We start from the raw sequence: 22,686 nt of genomic DNA on the forward strand, positions 1-22,686 counted from the left end.
GTTTGTTTTTTATAATAAATGTGTTGTGAAAATAACTTATTTATAAAATATATTGTGCTGACAAAAGAAGAACTCTCTTCTATGCCTTCCGGAAGCGAATTACTTCCCTTACCGGAAGCGAATTATTTCCCTTTAGTTTTTATCCTATGTATGAAATGTAGAACACGTGGACTCGCTTCTCTGCGTTGTTTTTAGTGAAATAAAGCTTAGTTTAAGCTCACTCAGTTCTCCTGTCCTATTTATCACAATTTATTTCAGTAAAGAACTATGGAGAAGTACCTGAACCCCGAACGCCTTGATTTGGAACCCACAAAGGCGGACGCAACCGATATATGGCGACACTGGAAGAGGTCGTTTGTTATATTTATCGAGGCGGTTAGTGGTCCGCAACTGACAGACGAGTTAAAACTCAATTTATTAATCAACCTTGTGTCTACAGCGATTTATAAACACATTTCTGACGTTAATGACTACCAGACAGCTATGAACACCCTAGAAGAGGTTTTTGTTCAACCTAAAAACAGCATCTTCTGTCGACATTTACTTGCAACTCGTCGTCAACAAAGAAACGAAAGCGTGGACCCGTATTTACAGTCCTTAAAAGAACTTGCTAAGGATTGTGACTTTCAGGCTGTGTCGGCGATACAAGCGAGGGATGAACACATCAGGGATGCATTCATAAACGGAATCGAGTCATCCTACATCAGACAGAGGCTCCTGGAGAACAAGAAACTCGACCTGCATACTGCGTTCGACCAGGCTCTCACGCTCGAGACAGCTCAAAAACAGTTGTCATCGTACGCTCAGTCGGACTCCTTGACTGCGTCGATATCTGCAGTCGGAACGGAAGAAGACGACAACCAGTCTAGATGTGAGGAGCAACCCACAGTAGCGTCACTCTCAGGACTTCTGTGGAAACCCAAGGCATGACCGGGCGAGGTGCACCGCCAGAAATTCTTTTTGCAAAAACTGTAAGAAGAAAGGGCATTTCGCTCGTGTCTGCAGATCGCCAACGGCTGCTGCTGCTGCTGCTGCTGCTGCTGCTGCTGCTATAAACTACGGTGAGTCTCTTCTTGCTTCGTCAGTTCCTTCTCTTAACTTTTCGGAGAGTCTCTCTCGTTCGTCTTTATGGGGAAACATCAAAGGTGAACCCATGAGGATACTCATCGATACTGGGAGCTCAGAAAATTTTATCCATCCTGACAAAGTAAAGATACTCGGGTTAACGGTCCTGCCAAGTTCCGAGAAGATTTTGATGGCAAGCAGTTCTCATTCGTCCTCTACTCTCGGTCATTGCGTTGTAGCTCTGGGTCTGAATGGAAGGGAGTACGATAATGTCAAGTTATCGATTATGGCCAACCTGTGCAGTGATGTAATTCTCGGACATACATTTCTGAACCAACACTCGTCGGTAGAAATACCTTTCGTAGGACCCCTCCCCCCTCTTACTGTTTGTGGGCTTACCGCCATTAAAAATGTCCCTTACCCGTCTCTCTTTACAAACTTAACCCCAGACTGTCGCCCAATTGCGGTTAAATCCAGGAGACATACCCTACCAGATGCCAAATTTATTAAATCGGAAATAACCCGCATGCTAAAGGAAGGTATTATAGAGCCCTCTCAATCTCCATGGCGAGCCCAAACGCTCGTAGTGACTCCTGAGAATCACAAGAAGAGACTTGTTGTGGATTACTCTCAAACGATAAACCGTTTCACTCTCCTCGAATGGAGGACATGGTAAATGAGATTGGCACTTATCAAGTGTTTAGCACTCTTGATCTAACTAGTGCTTATCATCAAGTTGCAATCAAGACGGAAGAACGAAAATACACAGCCTTCGAAGCTTCTGGATCCCTGTACCAATTTCGGCGAATTCCGTTTGGAGTAACCAATGGAGTAGCTAGCTTCCAACGAGTAATCGATGATATCATCAAACGAGAAGACCTCCGAGGAACCTTCGCCTACATTGACAATGTTACAGTTTGTGGAGAAAATCAGGCAGATCATGATGCTAATTTAAAATGTTTTATGAAGGCTGTAGAGAAATATGGACTGACACTGAATGAAAGCAAGTGTCACTACTCTCTTGTTTCAGTAGACTTGCTCGGCTATACAATAAGCAAAGGTTCGGTAAAACCAGACACTGACAGGCTTAAAGGGTTTATGGACTTGCCTGTCCCTCAGGATTCTCCTTCTCTTCGACGAGCTATGGGAATGTTCTCCCACTATTCAAAGTGGATATTTAACTTCTCTGAGAAACTACATCCCCTAACTAAGATTACCAACTTTCCCCTCTCTAAGGAACAAACCGATGTCTTTAGGGACCTAAAGAAAAATATTGCTAAATCCTCTCTAGTAGCCATAGACTCCTCTCTTCCCCTTGAGGTTGAAACTGATGCCTCGGAACATGCCATCGCTGCCTCTCTGACCCAGAACTCCCGGCCAGTGGCCTTCTTTTCCAGAACATTAACCTCCGCCGAGCAAAAGCACTCCTCAGTGGAAAAGGAGGCCTATGCAATTGTGGAGTCGATCCGAAAATGGCGACATTTACTGCTCGGGAAGCATTTTAAGCTAACCACTGACCAAAAGTCTGTCTCTTTTATGTTCGACCCTAAAGGAAAGAGCAAAATAAAAAAATGAAAAGATAATAAGATGGAAGTTAGAACTTGCCTGTTTTAGCTATGATATTGCCTATCGACCAGGGAAACAAAATGTTACTGCAGACACTCTGTCTCGAATTTGTTCTTCCGCCACCTCCGCTGACAAATTACACTCATTACACACAGACTTATGCCATCCGGGGGTAACCAGGATGCTACATTTCATCAAAACCAGAAATCTGCCGTACTCTGTGGAGGAGGTTAGCGCTGTTTCGAAGACTTTCCAGGTATGTTCTGAAGTAAAACCTAGGTTCTTTAAGTTGGCACATCAGATTCTCATTAAAGCAAGTCAACCATTCGAAAGAATAAGCGTAGACTTCAAGGGGCCGTTACCCTTAAATTCTTGCAACCGGTACCTTCTGACAGTGGTTGACGAATACTCTCATTTCCCCTTCGCTTTCCCCTGTGCCGACATCTCAGCTGCTACTGTCCGAAAACACCTAATTAGCTTATTCTCCATGTTTGGAAATCCTTCCTTTGTACATTCTGATCGTGGAACAGCCTTCATGTCAGACGAACTAAGAGAATTCTTACTTTCTCGTGGCATTGCTACTAGCAGAACAACTGCCTTCAATCCTCAAGGTAATGGACAAGTGGAAAGATATAACGGTATTATCTGGCAAACAGTGAGTCTAGCTCTACGCTCAAGAAATCTCCATGTTACAAATTGGGAAAGTGTGTTAGATGTAGCCCTCCACAGCATCCGCTCATTGCTTTCCACCTCTACGAACAGCACTCCTCACGAACGTCTCTTTAATTTCCAAAGGAAATCAGCCACTGGGAATTCTATGCCCACCTGGCTAACAAATGCTAAATCTGTTCTTTTAAAGCGACATGTACGCGGGAGCAAATACGAGCCCCCAGTCAAGCCTGTAGACCTACTTGAAGTCAATCCTAGCTATGCTCATATCCGTTTCAATAACGGACGGGAGACGACAGTGTCCCTACGCCACTTATCTCCATTGGGTGATAGATCGAGCATTCTAGAAGCAGAAATAGATCCCGTGCCGGAGAACCAACAGCTACAGGATGTACCTCAGCAGCCCGATTCGGACCCCCTGCCATGAGTGCACGAAAACTCTCCCCTCAAGAATTCGGTTCCTACTTCTCCTCAATCAGACGATCCACAGAGGAGATCATCGGAGGACAATGAGGTGCTGAATCTTCGACGCTCTACTAGAGTTCGTCGAAGCCCCCAATATTTAGCTGAAAACTATCTGCTTTGAACTTTTCTTTTCTCTTTTGCTTTGCAGCTTAAACAGAAACCCGCTCCTGCAGTTCCTGGTAACTCTACATCCTAAGATCATCATATGGCCTCGGATTCCTCTGAGTGGCGGAGAATGTGCTGACAAAAGAAGAACTCTCTTCTATGGCTTTCGGAAGCGAATTACTTCCCTTACCGGAAGCGAATTATTTCCCTTTAGTTTTTATCCTATGTATGAAATGTAGAACATGTGGACTCGCTTCTCCGCGTTGTTCTTAGTGAAATAAAGCTTACTTTAAGCTCACTCAGTTCTCCTGTCCTATTTATCACAATAATATATGTATTTCAGAAGTTGTTTTTGAAAAAAAAACTTAAAAAGAAACTTCTATTTATATTGCTTTTAATTAAAATAAAAAAGGTGTTCATATGTTACAATTATCAAATGTTCTATTCATATTTATATATTTTATATGTTCCGTGTGGGTTTCTTTTAATTGTACACTAGGTACCTCCAAGTTTAAACAATATTTTTTAAAAAAATTTATGCAAAATTAAATCACGTGAGTAGTTATAAATTAATATTAAATGCGCGTAATCTCTTGCAATTTATTATTTTTCTATTTCAAATTTAAATTTATCAATTCTTAAACGTTCGGTACTTATGTATTTTTAATTTCCCTAATCACCGGTACAGGAGTTGTTTTTGAAAACAACTTTACAAAAAACAACAACTTTTTACTTATTTATTTTAAAACGTTTCACGATCTTTTTTTACGATATCATTTTTAAACAGAACGTTTCACGATAAGCACCTTTTTTTAATCAAATTATTAGGTGGAAGCACATAATTTTTACAAACGCAAATAATATACAAACAATAATATAGGTATTTCAGGTGTTGTTTTTGAAAACAACTTAAAAAAAGCTTTTTACTGATTTATTTTAAAACGTTTCACGATATCTTTTTTCTCTCATTTTTTACTTCTTTATTTTAAACAACATTTTGTAATGTAAACTATTTAATTTTAAACAGAACGTTCCACGATATCTTAAACACTCGTTTTTAGTACTGTACCAAAAATACACAAGTACCGAATGTTTTATAATTAATAAATCTAAATTTGAAATAGAGAAATACTAAATTGCAAGAGATTATACGCATGTTTAATATTAATTTGTATCATTTATAACTACTCACGTGATGTAATAATAATCACGTGATTCAATTATGAATTAAAAATTAAAAAATATATATTGTTTAAACTTAGACTTAAAAAAACCTGATGATTTATTATTTCTATTTATATACTGTTTATCATAAAAAAGGTATTCATTGTGTACAATAAAAAAAAAAACAACAACAACACGGAACATATAAAACATTTAAATATGAATAGAACCTATGAAAACCATTTTTATTTTAATTAAAAGCAATATAAATACAAGTTTCTTTTTCTTTCTGAGCTGTTTTCAAAAACGACTCCTGAAATACCTATATTATTGCTTATATATTATTGACATAGTAACGTACCAGTGATTAGGGAAATTAGTTCATTTTATGTGATAAAGGGTTCGAGATTATTTTTCCACCTAAACTACAGTCTTGCCAAGAATCGTATTATCTGCATTTGATAGGAAATCAGTTCGGCACACATAACTAATGAACGGACATTTTTACACGAGGAACAAAATAATGATTACACCGTGTTACGATGATCTTAAGTTCTTTGTTCTTTAGAAGTTGATTTTCTCTTTAAATAATTTCACTTTTAAATCGTGGTTTTCATGTTTTAATTTTGATTCTTTTATATTTTCACATATTTTATTTCTTAATGAATTTAATGACACACAAAACAAAACTTGCATCAATTTACTACAAAAATCTTAACAAACAAAACAAATTTTCTGACAAAAGAAAAAAACGAATCTATCCCGATTTTTCATTGCTTTTTTTTCGTATTGAATTTTAGAAATGAAAGGTAAGTTATTATTTTTTTCTTTCTTTATACACTTTTAAAAATGAATTTTCAAATAAACTGAAACGTAAAAAAAAGTTGTTTTTTTTCATTGCAATTACTTATTATGTCGCTAAAAATTTCGTTTTTTAATGTTTTATCCAATATTTTTTTTATTGTAGAATGGAAACCTCTATCTTTTTTATAAACTTTATTTCAAATAAGTACCCATTTATCGGCCATCACAAATTAGTAGCAACTTAATGTAGAACAAAATATTGGTAAACCTATATAATTACACTATTGCGTTGTTCACCGTCGAAATAAATATAAAATATGCTATTTTTCTCGTTCTGATATAAACTCATCACTATTTTTTTCAAACTAAATAAACACTTTAAAATAAGTATAGAACACAAAAACTTATCCAGTTACGTAGAGTTTCCCCCTTTAGTAACATTTATTTGTAATATATTGGTTTTATTTTTATACTGTTTTTTTTTTGTCTAAACTATAAAATGACTCCTTTCTATTAAATTGTTAGGTGAAAGTACAAATTAGTTTGAAAGAATATCTTTCTTTGTGTTAAGACTGGCTTTCTAACTAATCAAATTAATATTAATGAATGGAGGCATTTTCATTTGAAATTGGACAGAAAATGGAAAGGGTAAATCGTTTAAAATTGAAATTAAATAAATCTTTATAATTTTACTAAGCGTAGTTTATCATCGAAATAAATTCAAAATTACCAGTTTTCTTGTGCTGACGTAACTTCATGACTAATTTTTGCAAAATATTATTTTTTAAGTAAATAAACACTTTAAAATAAGTATAAAAGAAAACAAGACACATCAAATTACGTAGCGTTTTTTTTTCGCCATTTGTAACATTTATTTGTAATATATAGGTATTATTTTTTTACTACTGTTTGTTTTGTTTAAACTATAAACTGACCCTTTTGTTTATTAAATTGTTAGATGAAAGTACAAATTAGTTTGCAAAGACTTCCTTCCTTATGTTAGGACTGGCTTTCTAACTAAAAAAATTATTAATGAGGAGAGGCATTTTCATTTGCAATTGGACACAAAATTGAATGGCTAAATAATTTAAAATTGAAAATAAATATAAAATAATAAAACAACGACAACAAATCTAAAAAATTTATAAGCGATAAAAATAAACAGTAAAGTCATCTAGGAGTTCATGGTGGAACGATTAACGCACCGGACAGGGATAAACATGGTCTGGAGTTCGAGTCCTAGAAATAGTCAAACTTCGCTCATGAGAGGTAGTTACCTGGAAACACGTGTGTACGTAGATTATTTTTATAAAAATAATAAAAAAATAAATAAAATGTTATATATGTACAAATAAATTATGGACGACTTTCTAAGTAAATAAAAATGAACTTCAAGGCGAGACCACAATTTAACCATATTTATCATTAGAAAAACAACGACAACAAATCTCTCTCTCTCTCTCTCTCTCTCTCTCTCTCTCTCTCTCTCTATATATATATATATATATATATATATATATATATATAAATATATATATATATATATTTATATATATTTATATATATATTTATATATATATAAATATATATATATATTTATATATATATATATATTTAAATATATATAAATATATATATATATATTTATATATATATATATATATATTTATATATATATATATATATATATATATATATATATATATATATATATATATATATATAAAAGACAAAAATGGATAACCATTTTTTAATAATTATAAAGACAATATATTATATCGCATAAAATCAGAAACTGAATATTTGACCCTGAAGTGGTTTGCCATCTTACATTAAATTAATACAGGAACGCGATTCCTATTCTAAAATCTTAAATATATATTTTTTAATTCATGGTTTTTGGATACTTTTAGCATCTATTTTAAAATGTTATATATCTTTATTATTATTATTATTATTATTATTATTATTATTATTATATAAAAGGAACTTTGTGTGTGTCTGAGTAAGTTTGTTCCCCACATACTCCTAAACAACAGCGCTACTTTTTGTTGTTGTTCTTGTTTTATTAATTTTACATGAAGGTATTTTCAATATTTTCCATAAGTATCAATAATCGAAAAATTCGGATGAAAGAAGGAACAGCCGCTCTGTTCTAATGTTAACGCATTATACTAATCACTATATGGTCTGAGATCATTTTTAGCACCTATTTTCAAATTTTCTTTATTATTATTATTATTATTATTATTATTATTATTATTATTATTATTATTATTATTATTATATAAAAGGAACTTTGTGTGTGCCTGTGTGAGTTCGTTCCCCACATATTCCTAAACAACAGGGCTACTTTTTGTCGTTGTTGTTGTTTTATTAATTTTACATGAAGGTATTTTATGTGCCTGGCAATGTTCTAAGATAGATTTTGTATGCAAAAGTTTTCAATGAGTATCAATAATAGAAAAATTCCGATGAAATAATAAACAGCCGATTTTTACTAATGATTATACGATCTAATATCACAAGTTCTTTTAAAAGATTTATTACCACACAAGCAGAAAGGCCCGGCGTCTAAAATCAACGGTGGATTCTTTGATATTATAGGGTATGTTCAAAATGAACGTTACTGTTTAGAGTACAAGTAAACCATGATACTTTATTTTTGCATTTGAAATTTAATTCAAGCTATTTTCACTACACAAGTAGAAAGACACAGCATAAAAAATCAACAGTGGGTTATTTCATATGATATGGATGGGTTCGACATCAATGTTTCTGTTCAGAGCACAATTGAACCGTGATACTTTACATTTGCATTTTAAACTTGAGTTGATTTTTTCATGAAATCAACAGTAGGTTCTTTACAGTGCAATTTACAGTGCATTGTGAACTAAGCCACTGTGGAGAGGCATGTGAAATTTTCCCATGATGCAACGGGGTGCGTTCCCTCCTGGAGCAGCAATTAATCGATTTGATTATAAAATGGTCAATTTCACCGATTTTGATGACAATAAAAATGGGATTATGAATCATTCGTTTATCCTTTTTCTTTTAATCACATTCAACCCTAATAAGGAATATCGCAACTTGGACGCAACGGGCTACTCGTTGGAACCATGCTTAGGAAAGATTATCAAGATGGCAACAAGATGTTGGTTTACATTACATTTAAAATTTTGCAGATCAGTGCAGCCAGGGAAGCGGGTAGTAGGAAGGGAATTCCAAACTTCATTAAAATATGTTATGTAAAATTGAAATCCTACATATTTTTAAACTTTCTTAAGATTTCGTATTTAAAATTGAAATCTTATATATTTTAAAACTTTCTTAAGATATGTTATGTTTTTATATAAAATGACTTTTTAATTACTCTATTCGATTGAATCTTTTTTTAAAAATGCATGATATGATTTTTTGAATAAAGGGAATTCATTGTTACAATGTATTAGGAAATATGAAACCATTCTATTTTAAACAATGTATTGTGAAATATGAAACCATTCTATTTTAAACAATGTATTAGGGAATATGAAATAATTCGATTTTAAATAATGTATTAGGAAATATGAAATAATTCTATTTTAAACAATGTATTAGGAAATATGAAACCATTCTATTTTAAACAATGTATTAGTAAATATGAAACCATTCTATTTTAAACAATGTATTAGGGAATATGAAACCATTCTATTTTAAACAATGTATTAGGAAATATGAAACCATTCTATTTTAAACAATGTATTAGGAAATATGAAACCATTCTATTTTAAACAATGTATTAGGAAATATGAAACCATTCTATTTTAAACAATGTATTAGGAAATATGAAACCATTCTATTTTAAACAATGTATTGTGAAATATGAAACCATTCTATTTTAAACAATGTATTAGGAAATATGAAACCATTCTATTTTAAACAATGTATTAGGAAATATGAAACCATTCTATTTTAAACAATGTATTAGGAAATATGAAACCATTCTATTTTAAACAATGTATTAGGAAATATGAAACCATTCTATTTTAAACAATGTATTAGGAAATATGAAACCATTCTATTTTAAACAATGTATTGTGAAATATGAAACCATTCTATTTTAAATAATGTATTAGGAAATATGAAACCATTCTATTTTAAATAATGTATTAGGAAATATGAAACCATTCTATTTTAAACAATGTATTAGGGAATATGAAACCATTCTATTTTAAACAATGTATTAGGAAATATGAAACCATTCTATTTTAAACAATGTATTAGGAAATATGAAACCATTCTATTTTAAACAATGTATTAGGAAATATGAAACCATTCTATTTTAAACAATGTATTAGGGAATATGAAACCATTCTATTTTAAACAATGTATTAGGAAATATGAAACCATTCTATTTTAAACAATGTATTAGGAAATATGAAACCATTCTATTTTAAATAATGTATTAGGAAATATGAAACCATTCTATTTTAAACAATGTATTGTGAAATATGAAACCATTCTATTTTAAACAATGTATTAGGAAATATGAAACCATTCTATTTTAAACAATGTATTGTGAAATATGAAACCATTCTATTTTAAACAATGTATTGTGAAATATGAAATCATTCTATTTTAAATAATGTATTAGGAAATATGAAACCATTCTATTTTAAATAATGTATTAGGAAATATGAAACCATTCTATTTTAAACAATGTATTAGGAAATATGAAACCATTCTATTTTAAACAATGTATTAGGAAATATGAAACCATTCTATTTTAAACAATGTATTAGGACATATGAAACCATTCTATTTTAAACAATGTATTAGGAAATATGAAACCATTCTATTTTAAACAATGTATTAGGAAATATGAAACCATTCTATTTTAAACAATGTATTAGGAAATATGAAACCATTCTATTTTAAACAATGTATTAGGAAATATGAAACCATTCTATTTTAAACAATGTATTAGGAAATATGAAACCATTCTATTTTAAACAATGTATTAGGAAATATGAAACCATTCTATTTTAAACAATGTATTAGGAAATATGAAACCATTCTATTTTAAACAATGTATTAGGAAATATGAAACCATTCTATTTTAAATAATGTTTAGGAAATATGAAACCATTCTATTTTAAACAATGTATTAGGAAATATGAAACCATTCTATTTTAAACAATGTATTAGGAAATATGAAACCATTCTATTTTAAACAATGTATTAGGAAATATGAAACCATTCTATTTTAAACAATGTATTAGGAAATATGAAACCATTCCATTTTAAACAATGTATTAGGAAATATGAAACCATTCTATTTTAAACAATGTATTAGGAAATATGAAACCATTCTATTTTAAATAATGTTTAGGAAATATGAAACCATTCTATTTTAAACAATGTATTAGGAAATATGAAACCATTCTATTTTAAACAATGTATTAGGAAATATGAAACAATTCTATTTTAAATAATGTATTAGGAAATATGAAACAATTCTATTTTAAATAATGTATTAGGAAATATGAAACCATTCTATTTTAAACAATGTATTAGGAAATATGAAACCATTCTATTTTAAATAATGTATTAGGAAATATGAAACCATTCTATTTTAAATAATGTATTAGGAAATATGAAACCATTCTATTTTAAACAATGTATTAGGAAATATGAAACCATTCTATTTTAAATAATTTATTAGGAAATATGAAACCATTCTATTTTAAATAATGTATTAGGAAATATGAAACCATTCTATTTTAAACAATGTATTAGGAAATATGAAACCATTCTATTTTAAATAATGTATTAGGAAATATGAAACAATTCTATTTTAAACAATGTATTAGGAAATATGAAACCATTCTATTTTAAACAATGTATTAGGAAATATGAAACCATTCTATTTTAAACAATGTATTAGGAAATATGAAACCATTCTATTTTAAACAATGTATTAGGAAATATGAAACCATTCTATTTTAAATAATGTATTAGGAAATATGAAACCATTCTATTTTAAATAATGTATTAGGAAATATGAAACCATTCTATTTTAAACAATGTATTAGGAAATATGAAACAATTCTATTTTAAACAATGTATTAGGAAATATGAAACAATTCTATTTTAAATAATGTATTAGGAAATATGAAACAATTCTATTTTAAATAATGTATTAGGAAATATGAAACCATTCTATTTTAAACAATGTATTAGGAAATATGAAACCATTCTATTTTAAATAATGTATTAGGAAATATGAAACCATTCTATTTTAAATAATGTATTAGGAAATATGAAACCATTCTATTTTAAACAATGTATTAGGAAATATGAAACCATTCTATTTTAAATAATTTATTAGGAAATATGAAACCATTCTATTTTAAATAATGTATTAGGAAATATGAAACCATTCTATTTTAAACAATGTATTAGGAAATATGAAACCATTCTATTTTAAATAATGTATTAGGAAATATGAAACAATTCTATTTTAAACAATGTATTAGGAAATATGAAACCATTCTATTTTAAACAATGTATTAGGAAATATGAAACCATTCTATTTTAAACAATGTATTAGGAAATATGAAACCATTCTATTTTAAACAATGTATTAGGAAATATGAAACCATTCTATTTTAAATAATGTATTAGGAAATATGAAACCATTCTATTTTAAATAATGTATTAGGAAATATGAAACCATTCTATTTTAAACAATGTATTAGGAAATATGAAACAATTCTATTTTAAACAATGTATTAGGAAATATGAAACAATTCTATTTTAAATAATGTATTAGGAAATATGAAACCATTCTATTTTAAATAATGTATTAGGAAATATGAAACCATTCTATTTTAAATAATGTATTAGGAAATATGAAACCATTCTATTTTAAACAATGTATTAGGAAATATGAAACCATTCTATTTTAAATAATGTATTAGGAAATATGAAACCATTCTATTTTAAACAATGTATTAGGAAATATGAAACCATTCTATTTTAAATAATGTATTAGGAAATATGAAACCATTCAATTTTAAATAATGTATTAGGAAATATGAAACCATTCTATTTTTAGCAATGTATTAGGAAATATGAAACCATTCTATTTTAAACAATGTATTAGGAAATATGAAACCATTCTATTTTAAATAATGTATTAGGAAATATGAAACCTTTCTATTTTAAATAATGTATTAGGAAATATGAAACCATTCTATTTTAAATAATGTATTAGGAAATATGAAACCATTCTATTTTAAACAATGTATAAGGAAATATGAAACCATTCTATTTTAAACAATGTATTAGGAAATATGAAACCATTCTATTTTAAATAATGTATTAGGAAATATGAAACCATTCTATTTTAAACAATGTATTAGGAAATATGAAACCATTCTATTTTAAACAATGCATTAGGAAATATGAAACAATTCTATTTTAAACAATGTATTAGGAAATATGAAACCATTCTATTTTAAATAATGTATTAGGAAATATGAAACCATTCTATTTTAAACAATGCATTAGGAAATATGAAACAATTCTATTTTAAACAATGTATTAGGAAATATGAAACCATTCTATTTTAAATAATGTATTAGGAAATATGAAACCATTCTATTTTAAATAATGTATTAGGAAATATGAAACCATTCTATATAAACAATGTATTAGGAAATATGAAACCATTCTATTTTAAACAATGTATTAGGAAATATGAGACCATTCTATTTTAAACAATGTATTAGGAAATATGAAACCATTCTATTTTAAACAATGCATTAGGAAATATGAAACCATTCTATTTTAAATAATGTATTAGGAAATATGAAACCATTCTATTTTAAATAATGTATTAGGAAATATGAAACAATTCTATTTTAAACAATGTATTAGGAAATATGAAACAATTCTATTTTAAACAATGTATTAGGAAATATGAAACAATTCTATTTTAAACAATGTATTAGGAAATATGAAACCATTCTATTTTAAATAATGTATTAGGAAATATGAAACAATTCTATTTTAAACAATGTATTAGGAAATATGAAACAATTCTATTTTAAACAATGTATTAGGAAATATGAAACCATTCTATTTTAAATAATGTATTAGGAAATATGAAACAATTCTATTTTAAATAATGTATTAGGAAATATGAAACAATTCTATTTTAAACAATGTATTAGGAAATATGAAACCATTCTATTTTAAATAATGTATTAGGAAATATGAAACCATTCTATTTTAAATAATGTATTAGGAAATATGAAACAATTCTATTTTAAACAATGCATTAGGAAATATGAAACAATTCTATTTTAAACAATGTATTAGGAAATATGAAACCATTCTATTTTAAATAATGTATTAGGAAATATGAAACCATTCTATTTTAAATAATGTATTAGGAAATATGAAACCATTCTATTTTAAATAATGTATTAGGAAATATGAAACCATTCTATTTTAAACAATGCATTAGGAAATATGAAACAATTCTATTTTAAATAATGTATTAGGAAATATGAAACCATTCTATTTTAAATAATGTATTAGGAAATATGAAACCATTCTATTTTAAACAATGCATTAGGAAATATGAAACAATTCTATTTTAAACAATGTATTAGGAAATATGAAACCATTCTATTTTAAATAATGTATTAGGAAATATGAAACCATTCTATTTTAAATAATGTATTAGGAAATATGAAACCATTCTATTTTAAATAATGTATTAGGAAATATGAAACCATTCTATTTTAAATAATGTATTAGGAAATATGAAACCATTCTATTTTAAACAATGTATTAGGAAATATGAAACCATTCTATTTTAAATAATGTATTAGGAAATATGAAACCATTCTATTTTAAACAATGTATTAGGAAATATGAAACCATTCTATTTTAAACAATGTATTAGGAAATATGAAACCATTCTATTTTAAATAATGTATTAGGAAATATGAAACCATTCTATTTTAAACAATGCATTAGGAAATATGAAACAATTCTATTTTAAACAATGTATTAGGAAATATGAAACCATTCTATTTTAAATAATGTATTAGGAAATATGAAACCATTCTATTTTAAACAATGCATTAGGAAATATGAAACAATTCTATTTTAAACAATGTATTAGGAAATATGAAACCATTCTATTTTAAATAATGTATTAGGAAATATGATACCATTCTATTTTAAATAATGTATTAGGAAATATGAAACCATTCTATTTTAAACAATGTATTAGGAAATATGAAACCATTCTATTTTAAACAATGTATTAGGAAATATGAAACCATTCTATTTTAAACAATGTATTAGGAAATATGAAACCATTCTATTTTAAACAATGCATTAGGAAATATGAAACCATTCTATTTTAAATAATGTATTAGGAAATATGAAACCATTCTATTTTAAATAATGTATTAGGAAATATGAAACCATTCTATTTTAAACAATGTATTAGGAAATATGAAACAATTCTATTTTAAACAATGCATTAGGAAATATGAAACAATTCTATTTTAAACAATGTATTAGGAAATATGAAACCATTCTATTTTAAATAATGTATTAGGAAATATGAAACCATTCTATTTTAAATAATGTATTAGGAAATATGAAACCATTCTATTTTAAATAATGTATTAGGAAATATGAAACCCTTCTATTTTAAACAATGCATTAGGAAATATGAAACAATTCTATTTTAAATAATGTATTAGGAAATATGAAACCATTCTATTTTAAATAATGTATTAGGAAATATGAAACCATTCTATTTTAAACAATGCATTAGGAAATATGAAACAATTCTATTTTAAACAATGTATTAGGAAATATGAAACCATTCTATTTTAAATAATGTATTAGGAAATATGAAACCATTCTATTTTAAATAATGTATTAGGAAATATGAAACCATTCTATTTTAAATAATGTATTAGGAAATATGAAACCATTCTATTTTAAATAATGTATTAGGAAATATGAAACCATTCTATTTTAAACAATGTATTAGGAAATATGAAACCATTCTAATTTAAATAATGTATTAGGAAATATGAAACCATTCTATTTTAAACAATGTATTAGGAAATATGAAACCATTCTATTTTAAACAATGTATTAGGAAATATGAAACCATTCTATTTTAAATAATGTATTAGGAAATATGAAACCATTCTATTTTAAACAATGTATTAGGAAATATGAAACCATTCTATTTTAAACAATGTATTAGGAAATATGAAACCATTCTATTTTAAACAATGTATTAGGAAATATGAAACCATTCTATTTTAAACAATGTATTAGGAAATATGAAACCATTCTATTTTAAATAATGTATTAGGAAATATGAAACCATTCTATTTTAAATAATGTATTAGGAAATATGAAACCATTCTATTTTAAATTATGTATTAGGAAATATGAAACCATTCTATTTTAAACAATGTATTAGGAAATATGAAACAATTCTATTTTAAACAATGTATTAGGAAATATGAAACCATTCTATTTTAAATAATGTATTAGGAAATATGAAACCATTCTATTTTAAACAATGTATTAGGAAATATGAAACAATTCTATTTTAAACAATGTATTAGGAAATATGAAACAATTCTATTTTAAACAATGTATTAGGAAATATGAAACCATTCTATTTTAAATAATGTATTAGGAAATATGAAACCATTCTATTTTAAATAATGTATTAGGAAATATGAAACCATTCTATTTTAAACAATGTATTAGGAAATATGAAACAATTCTATTTTAAACAATGTATTAGGAAATATGAAACCATTCTATTTTAAATAATGTATTAGGAAATATGAAACCATTCTATTTTAAACAATGTATTAGGAAATATGAAACCATTCTATTTTAAATAATGTATTAGGAAATATGAAACCTTTCTATTTTAAATAATGTATTAGGAAATATGAAACCATTCTCTTTTAAATAATGTATTAGGAAATATGAAACCATTCTATTTTAAACAATGTATTAGGAAATATGAAACCATTCTATTTTAAACAATGTATTAGGAAATATGAAACCATTCTATTTTAAATAATGTATTAGGAAATATGAAACCATTCTATTTTAAACAATGTATTAGGAAATATGAAACCATTCTATTTTAAACAATGCATTAGGAAATATGAAACAATTCTATTTTAAACAATGTATTAGGAAATATGAAACCATTCTATTTTAAATAATGTATTAGGAAATATTAAACCATTCTATTTTAAACAATGCATTAGGAAATATGAAACAATTCTATTTTAAACAATGTATTAGGAAATATGAAACCATTCTATTTTAAATAATGTATTAGGAAATATGAAACCATTCTATTTTAAATAATGTATTAGGAAATATGAAACCATTCTATTTTAAACAATGTATTAGGAAATATGAAACCATTCTATTGTAAACAATGTATTAGGAAATATGAAACCATTCTATTTTAAACAATGTATTAGGAAATATGAAACCATTCTATTTTAAACAATGCATTAGGAAATATGAAACCATTCTATTTTAAATAATGTATTAGGAAATATGAAACCATTCTATTTTAAATAATGTATTAGGAAATATGAAACCATTCTATTTTAAATAATGTATTAGGAAATATGAAACAATTCTATTTTAAACAATGCATTAGGAAATATGAAACAATTCTATTTTAAACAATGTATTAGGAAATATTAAATCATTCTATTTTAAATAATGTATTAGGAAATATGAAACCATTCTATTTTAAATAATGTATTAGGAAATATGAAACAATTCTATTTCAAACAATGTATTAGGAAATATGAAACCATTCTATTTTAAACAATGTATTAGGAAATATGAAACCATTCTATTTTAAATAATGTATTAGGAAATATGAAACCATTCTATTTTAAACAATGTATTAGGAAATATGAAACCATTCTATTTTAAACAATGTATTAGGAAATCTGAAACCATTCTATTTTAAATAATGTATTAGGAAATATGAAACCATTCTATTTTAAACAATGTATTAGGAAATATGAAACCATTCTATTTTAAACAATGTATTAGGAAATATAACCATTCTATTTTAAATAATGTATTAGGAAATATGAAACCATTATATTTTAAATAATGTATTAGGAAATATGAAACCATTCTATTTTAAACAATGTATTAGGAAATATGAAACCATTTTATTTTAAACAATGTATTAGGAAATATGAAACCATTCTATTTTAAACAATGTATTAGGAAATATGAAACCATTCTATTTTAAATAATGTATTAGGAAATATGAAACCATTCTATTTTAAATAATGTATTAGGAAATATGAAACCATTCTATTTTAAACAATGTATTAGGAAATATGAAACCATTCTATTTTAAATAATGTATTAGGAAATATGAAACCATTCTATTTTAAACAATGTATTAAGAAATATGAAACCATTCTATTTTAAACAATGTATTCGGAAATATGAAACCATTCTATTTTAAACAATGTATTAGGAAATATGAAACAATTCTATTTTAAACAATGTATTAGGAAATATGAAACCATTCTATTTTAAATAATGTATTAGGAAATATGAAACAATTCTATTTTAAACAATGTATTATGAAATATGAAACCATTCTATTTTAAACAATGTATTAGGGAATATGAAACCATTATATTTTAAACAATGTATTAGGAAATATGAAACCATTCTATTTTAAACAATGTATTAGGAAATATGAAACAATTCTATTTTAAACAATGTATTAGGAAATATGAAACAATTCTATTTTAAATAATGTATTAGGAAATATGAAACAATTCTATTTTAAATAATGTATTAGGACATATGAAACAATTCTATTTTAAATAATGTATTAGGAAATATGAAACCATTCTATTTTAAATAATGTATTAGGAAATATGAAATAATTCTGTTTTAAATAATGGGGTAGGAAATATGAAACCATTCTATTTTAAATAATGTATTAGGAAATATGAAACCATTCTATTTAAACAATGTATTAGGAAATATGAAACCATTCTATTTTAAATAATGTATTAGGAAATATGAAACCATTCTATTTTAAATAATGTATTAGGACATATGAAACCATTCTATTTTAAATAATGTATTAGGAAATATGAAACCATTCTATTTTAAACAATGTATTAGGAAATATGAAACCATTCTATTTTAAACAATGTATTAGGAAATATGAAACAATTCTATTTTAAACAATGTATTAGGAAATATGAAACCATTCTATTTTAAACAATGTATTAGGAAATATCAAACCATTCTATTTTAAACAATGTATTAGGAAATATGAAACCATTCTATTTTAAACAATGCATTAGGAAATATGAAACCATTCTATTTTAAATAATGTATTAGGAAATATGAAACCATTCTATTTTAAATAATGTATTAGGAAATATGAAACCATTCTATTTTAAATAATGTATTAGGAAATATGAAACAATTCTATGTTAAACAATGCATTAGGAAATATGAAACAATTCTATTTTAAACAATGTATTAGGAAATATGAAATCATTCTATTTTAAATAATGTATTAGGAAATATGAAACCATTCTATTTTAAATAATGTATTAGGAAATATGAAACAATTCTATTTCAAACAATGTATTAGGAAATATGAAACCATTCTATTTTAAACAATGTATTAGGAAATATGAAACCATTCTATTTTAAATAATGTATTAGGAAATATGAAACCATTCTATTTTAAACAATGTATTAGGAAATATGAAACCATTCTATTTTAAACAATGTATTAGGAAATCTGAAACCATTCTATTTTAAATAATGTATTAGGAAATATGAAACTATTCTATTTTAAACAATGTATTAGGAAATATGAAACCATTCTATTTTAAACAATGTATTAGGAAATATGAAACCATTCTATTTTAAATAATGTATTAGGAAATATGAAACCATTATATTTTAAATAATGTATTAGGAAATATGAAACCATTCTATTTTAAACAATGTATTAGGAAATATGAAACCATTTTATTTTAAACAATGTATTAGGAAATATGAAACCATTCTATTTTAAACAATGTATTAGGAAATATGAAACCATTCTATTTTAAATAATGTATTAGGAAATATGAAACCATTCTATTTTAAATAATGTATTAGGAAATATGAAACCATTCTATTTTAAACAATGTATTAGGAAATATGAAACCATTCTATTTTAAATAATGTATTAGGAAATATGAAACCATTCTATTTTAAACAATGTATTAAGAAATATGAAACCATTCTATTTTAAACAATGTATTAGGAAATATGAAACCATTCTATTTTAAACAATGTATTAGGAAATATGAAACAATTCTATTTTAAACAATGTATTAGGAAATATGAAACCATTCTATTTTAAATAATGTATTAGGAAATATGAAACAATTCTATTTTAAACAATGTATTATGAAATATGAAACCATTCTATTTTAAACAATGTATTAGGGAATATGAAACCATTATATTTTAAACAATGTATTAGGAAATATGAAACCATTCTATTTTAAACAATGTATTAGGAAATATGAAACAATTCTATTTTAAACAATGTATTAGGAAATATGAAACAATTCTATTTTAAATAATGTATTAGGAAATATGAAACAATTCTATTTTAAATAATGTATTAGGACATATGAAACAATTCTATTTTAAATAATGTATTAGGAAATATGAAACCATTCTATTTTAAATAATGTATTAGGAAATATGAAACCATTCTATTTTAAACAATGTATTAGGAAATATGAAACCATTCTATTTTAAACAATGTATTAGGAAATATGAAACCATTCTATTTTAAACAATGTATTAGGAAATATGAAACCATTCTATTTTAAACAATTTATCAGGAAATATGAAACCATTCTATTTTAAATAATGTATTAGGAAATATGAAACCATTCTATTTTAAATAATGTATTAGGAAATATGAAACCATTCTATTTTAAATAATGTATTAGGAAATATGAAACCATTCTATTTTAAATAATGTATTAGGAAATATGAAACCATTCTATTTTAAACAATGTATTAGGAAATATGAAACCATTCTATTTTAAACAATGTATTAGGAAATATGAAACCATTCTATTTTAAACAATGTATTAGGAAATATGAAACCATTCTATTTTAAACAATGTATTAGGAAATATGAAACCATTCTATTTTAAACAATGTATTAGGAAATATGAAACCATTCTATTTTAAATAATGTATTAGGAAATATGAAACCATTCTATTTTAAATAATGTATTAGGAAATATGAAACCATTCTATTTTAAACAATGTATTAGGAAATATGAAACAATTCTATTTTAAACAATGTATTAGGAAATATGAAACAATTCTATTTTAAGTAATGTATTAGGAAATATGAAACAATTCTATTTCAAATAATGTGTTAGGAAATATGAAACAATTCTATTTTAAGTAATGTATTAGGAAATATGAAATAATTCTATTGCAAATAATGTGTTAGGAAATATGAAACAATTCTATTTTAAGTAATGTATTAGGAAATATGAAATAATTCTGTTTTAAACAATGTATTAGGAAATATGAAACAATTCTATTTTAAATAATGTATTAGGAAATATGAAACAATTCTATTTTAAACAATGTATTAGGAAATATGAAACAATTCTATTTTAAATAATGTATTAGGAAATATGAAACAATTCTATTTTAAATAATGTATTAGGAAATATGAAACAATTCTATTTTAAATAATGTATTAGGAAATATGAAACAATTCTATTTTAAATAATGTATTAGGAAATATGAAACAATTCTATTTTAAATAATGTATTAGGAAATATGAAACCATTCTATTTTAAATAATGTATTAGGAAATATGAAACCATTCTATTTTAAACAATGTATTAGGAAATATGAAACCATTCTATTTTAAACAATGTATTTGGAAATATGAAACCATTCTATTTTAAACAATGTATTAGGAAATATGAAACCATTCTATTTTAAACAATGTATTAGGAAATATGAAACCATTCTATTTTAAATAATGTATTAGGAAATATGAAACCATTATATTTTAAACAATGTATTAGGAAATATGAAACCATTCTATTTTAAACAATGTATTAGGAAATATGAAACCATTCTATTTTAAATAATGTATTAGGAAATATGAAACCATTCTATTTTAAATAATGTATTAGGAAATATGAAACCATTCTATTTTAAATAATGTATTAGGAAATATGAAACCATTCTATTTTAAATAATGTATTAGGAAATATGAAACCATTATATTTTAAACAATGTATTAGGAAATATGAAACCATTCTATTTTAAACAATGTATTAGGAAATATGAAACCATTCTATTTTAAACAATGTATTAGGAAATATGAAACCATTCTATTTTAAATAATGTATTAGGAAATATGAAACCATTCTATTTTAAATAATGTATTAGGAAATATGAAACCATTCTATTTTAAACAATGTATTAGGAAATATGAAACCATTCTATTTTAAATAATGTATTAGGAAATATGAAACCATTCTATTTTAAATAATGTATTAGGAAATATGAAACCATTCTATTTTAAATAATGTATTAGGAAATATGAAACCATTCTATTTTAAATAATGTATTAGGAAATATGAAACCATTCTATTTTAAACAATGTATTAGGAAATATGAAACCATTCTATTTTAAACAATGTATTAGGAAATATG

General features: G+C 25.7%; 1 protein-coding gene across 1 annotated transcript; it reads left to right on the forward strand.

Annotated features, from left to right (window-relative positions):
* Positions 1 to 267: 267 nt before the first annotated feature.
* LOC145270321 (uncharacterized) lies at positions 268 to 930 on the forward strand. Its single transcript, XM_080125968.1, has one exon. It carries the CDS (start codon positions 268 to 270, stop codon positions 928 to 930), a length of 663 nt encoding a protein of 220 aa, XP_079982094.1.
* Positions 931 to 22,686: the final 21,756 nt, after the last annotated feature.

This window comes from Euprymna scolopes, chromosome 46 (assembly GCF_053919585.1).
Source record: "Euprymna scolopes isolate OS-2025 chromosome 46, ASM5391958v1, whole genome shotgun sequence".
Lineage (NCBI taxonomy): Eukaryota > Metazoa > Mollusca > Cephalopoda > Sepiida > Sepiolidae > Euprymna > Euprymna scolopes.

Coding starts and splice junctions, on each gene's coding strand:
- LOC145270321 (XM_080125968.1), top strand. CDS start 268: ATGGAGAAGTACCTGAACCCCGAACGCCTTGATTTGGAACCCACAAAG.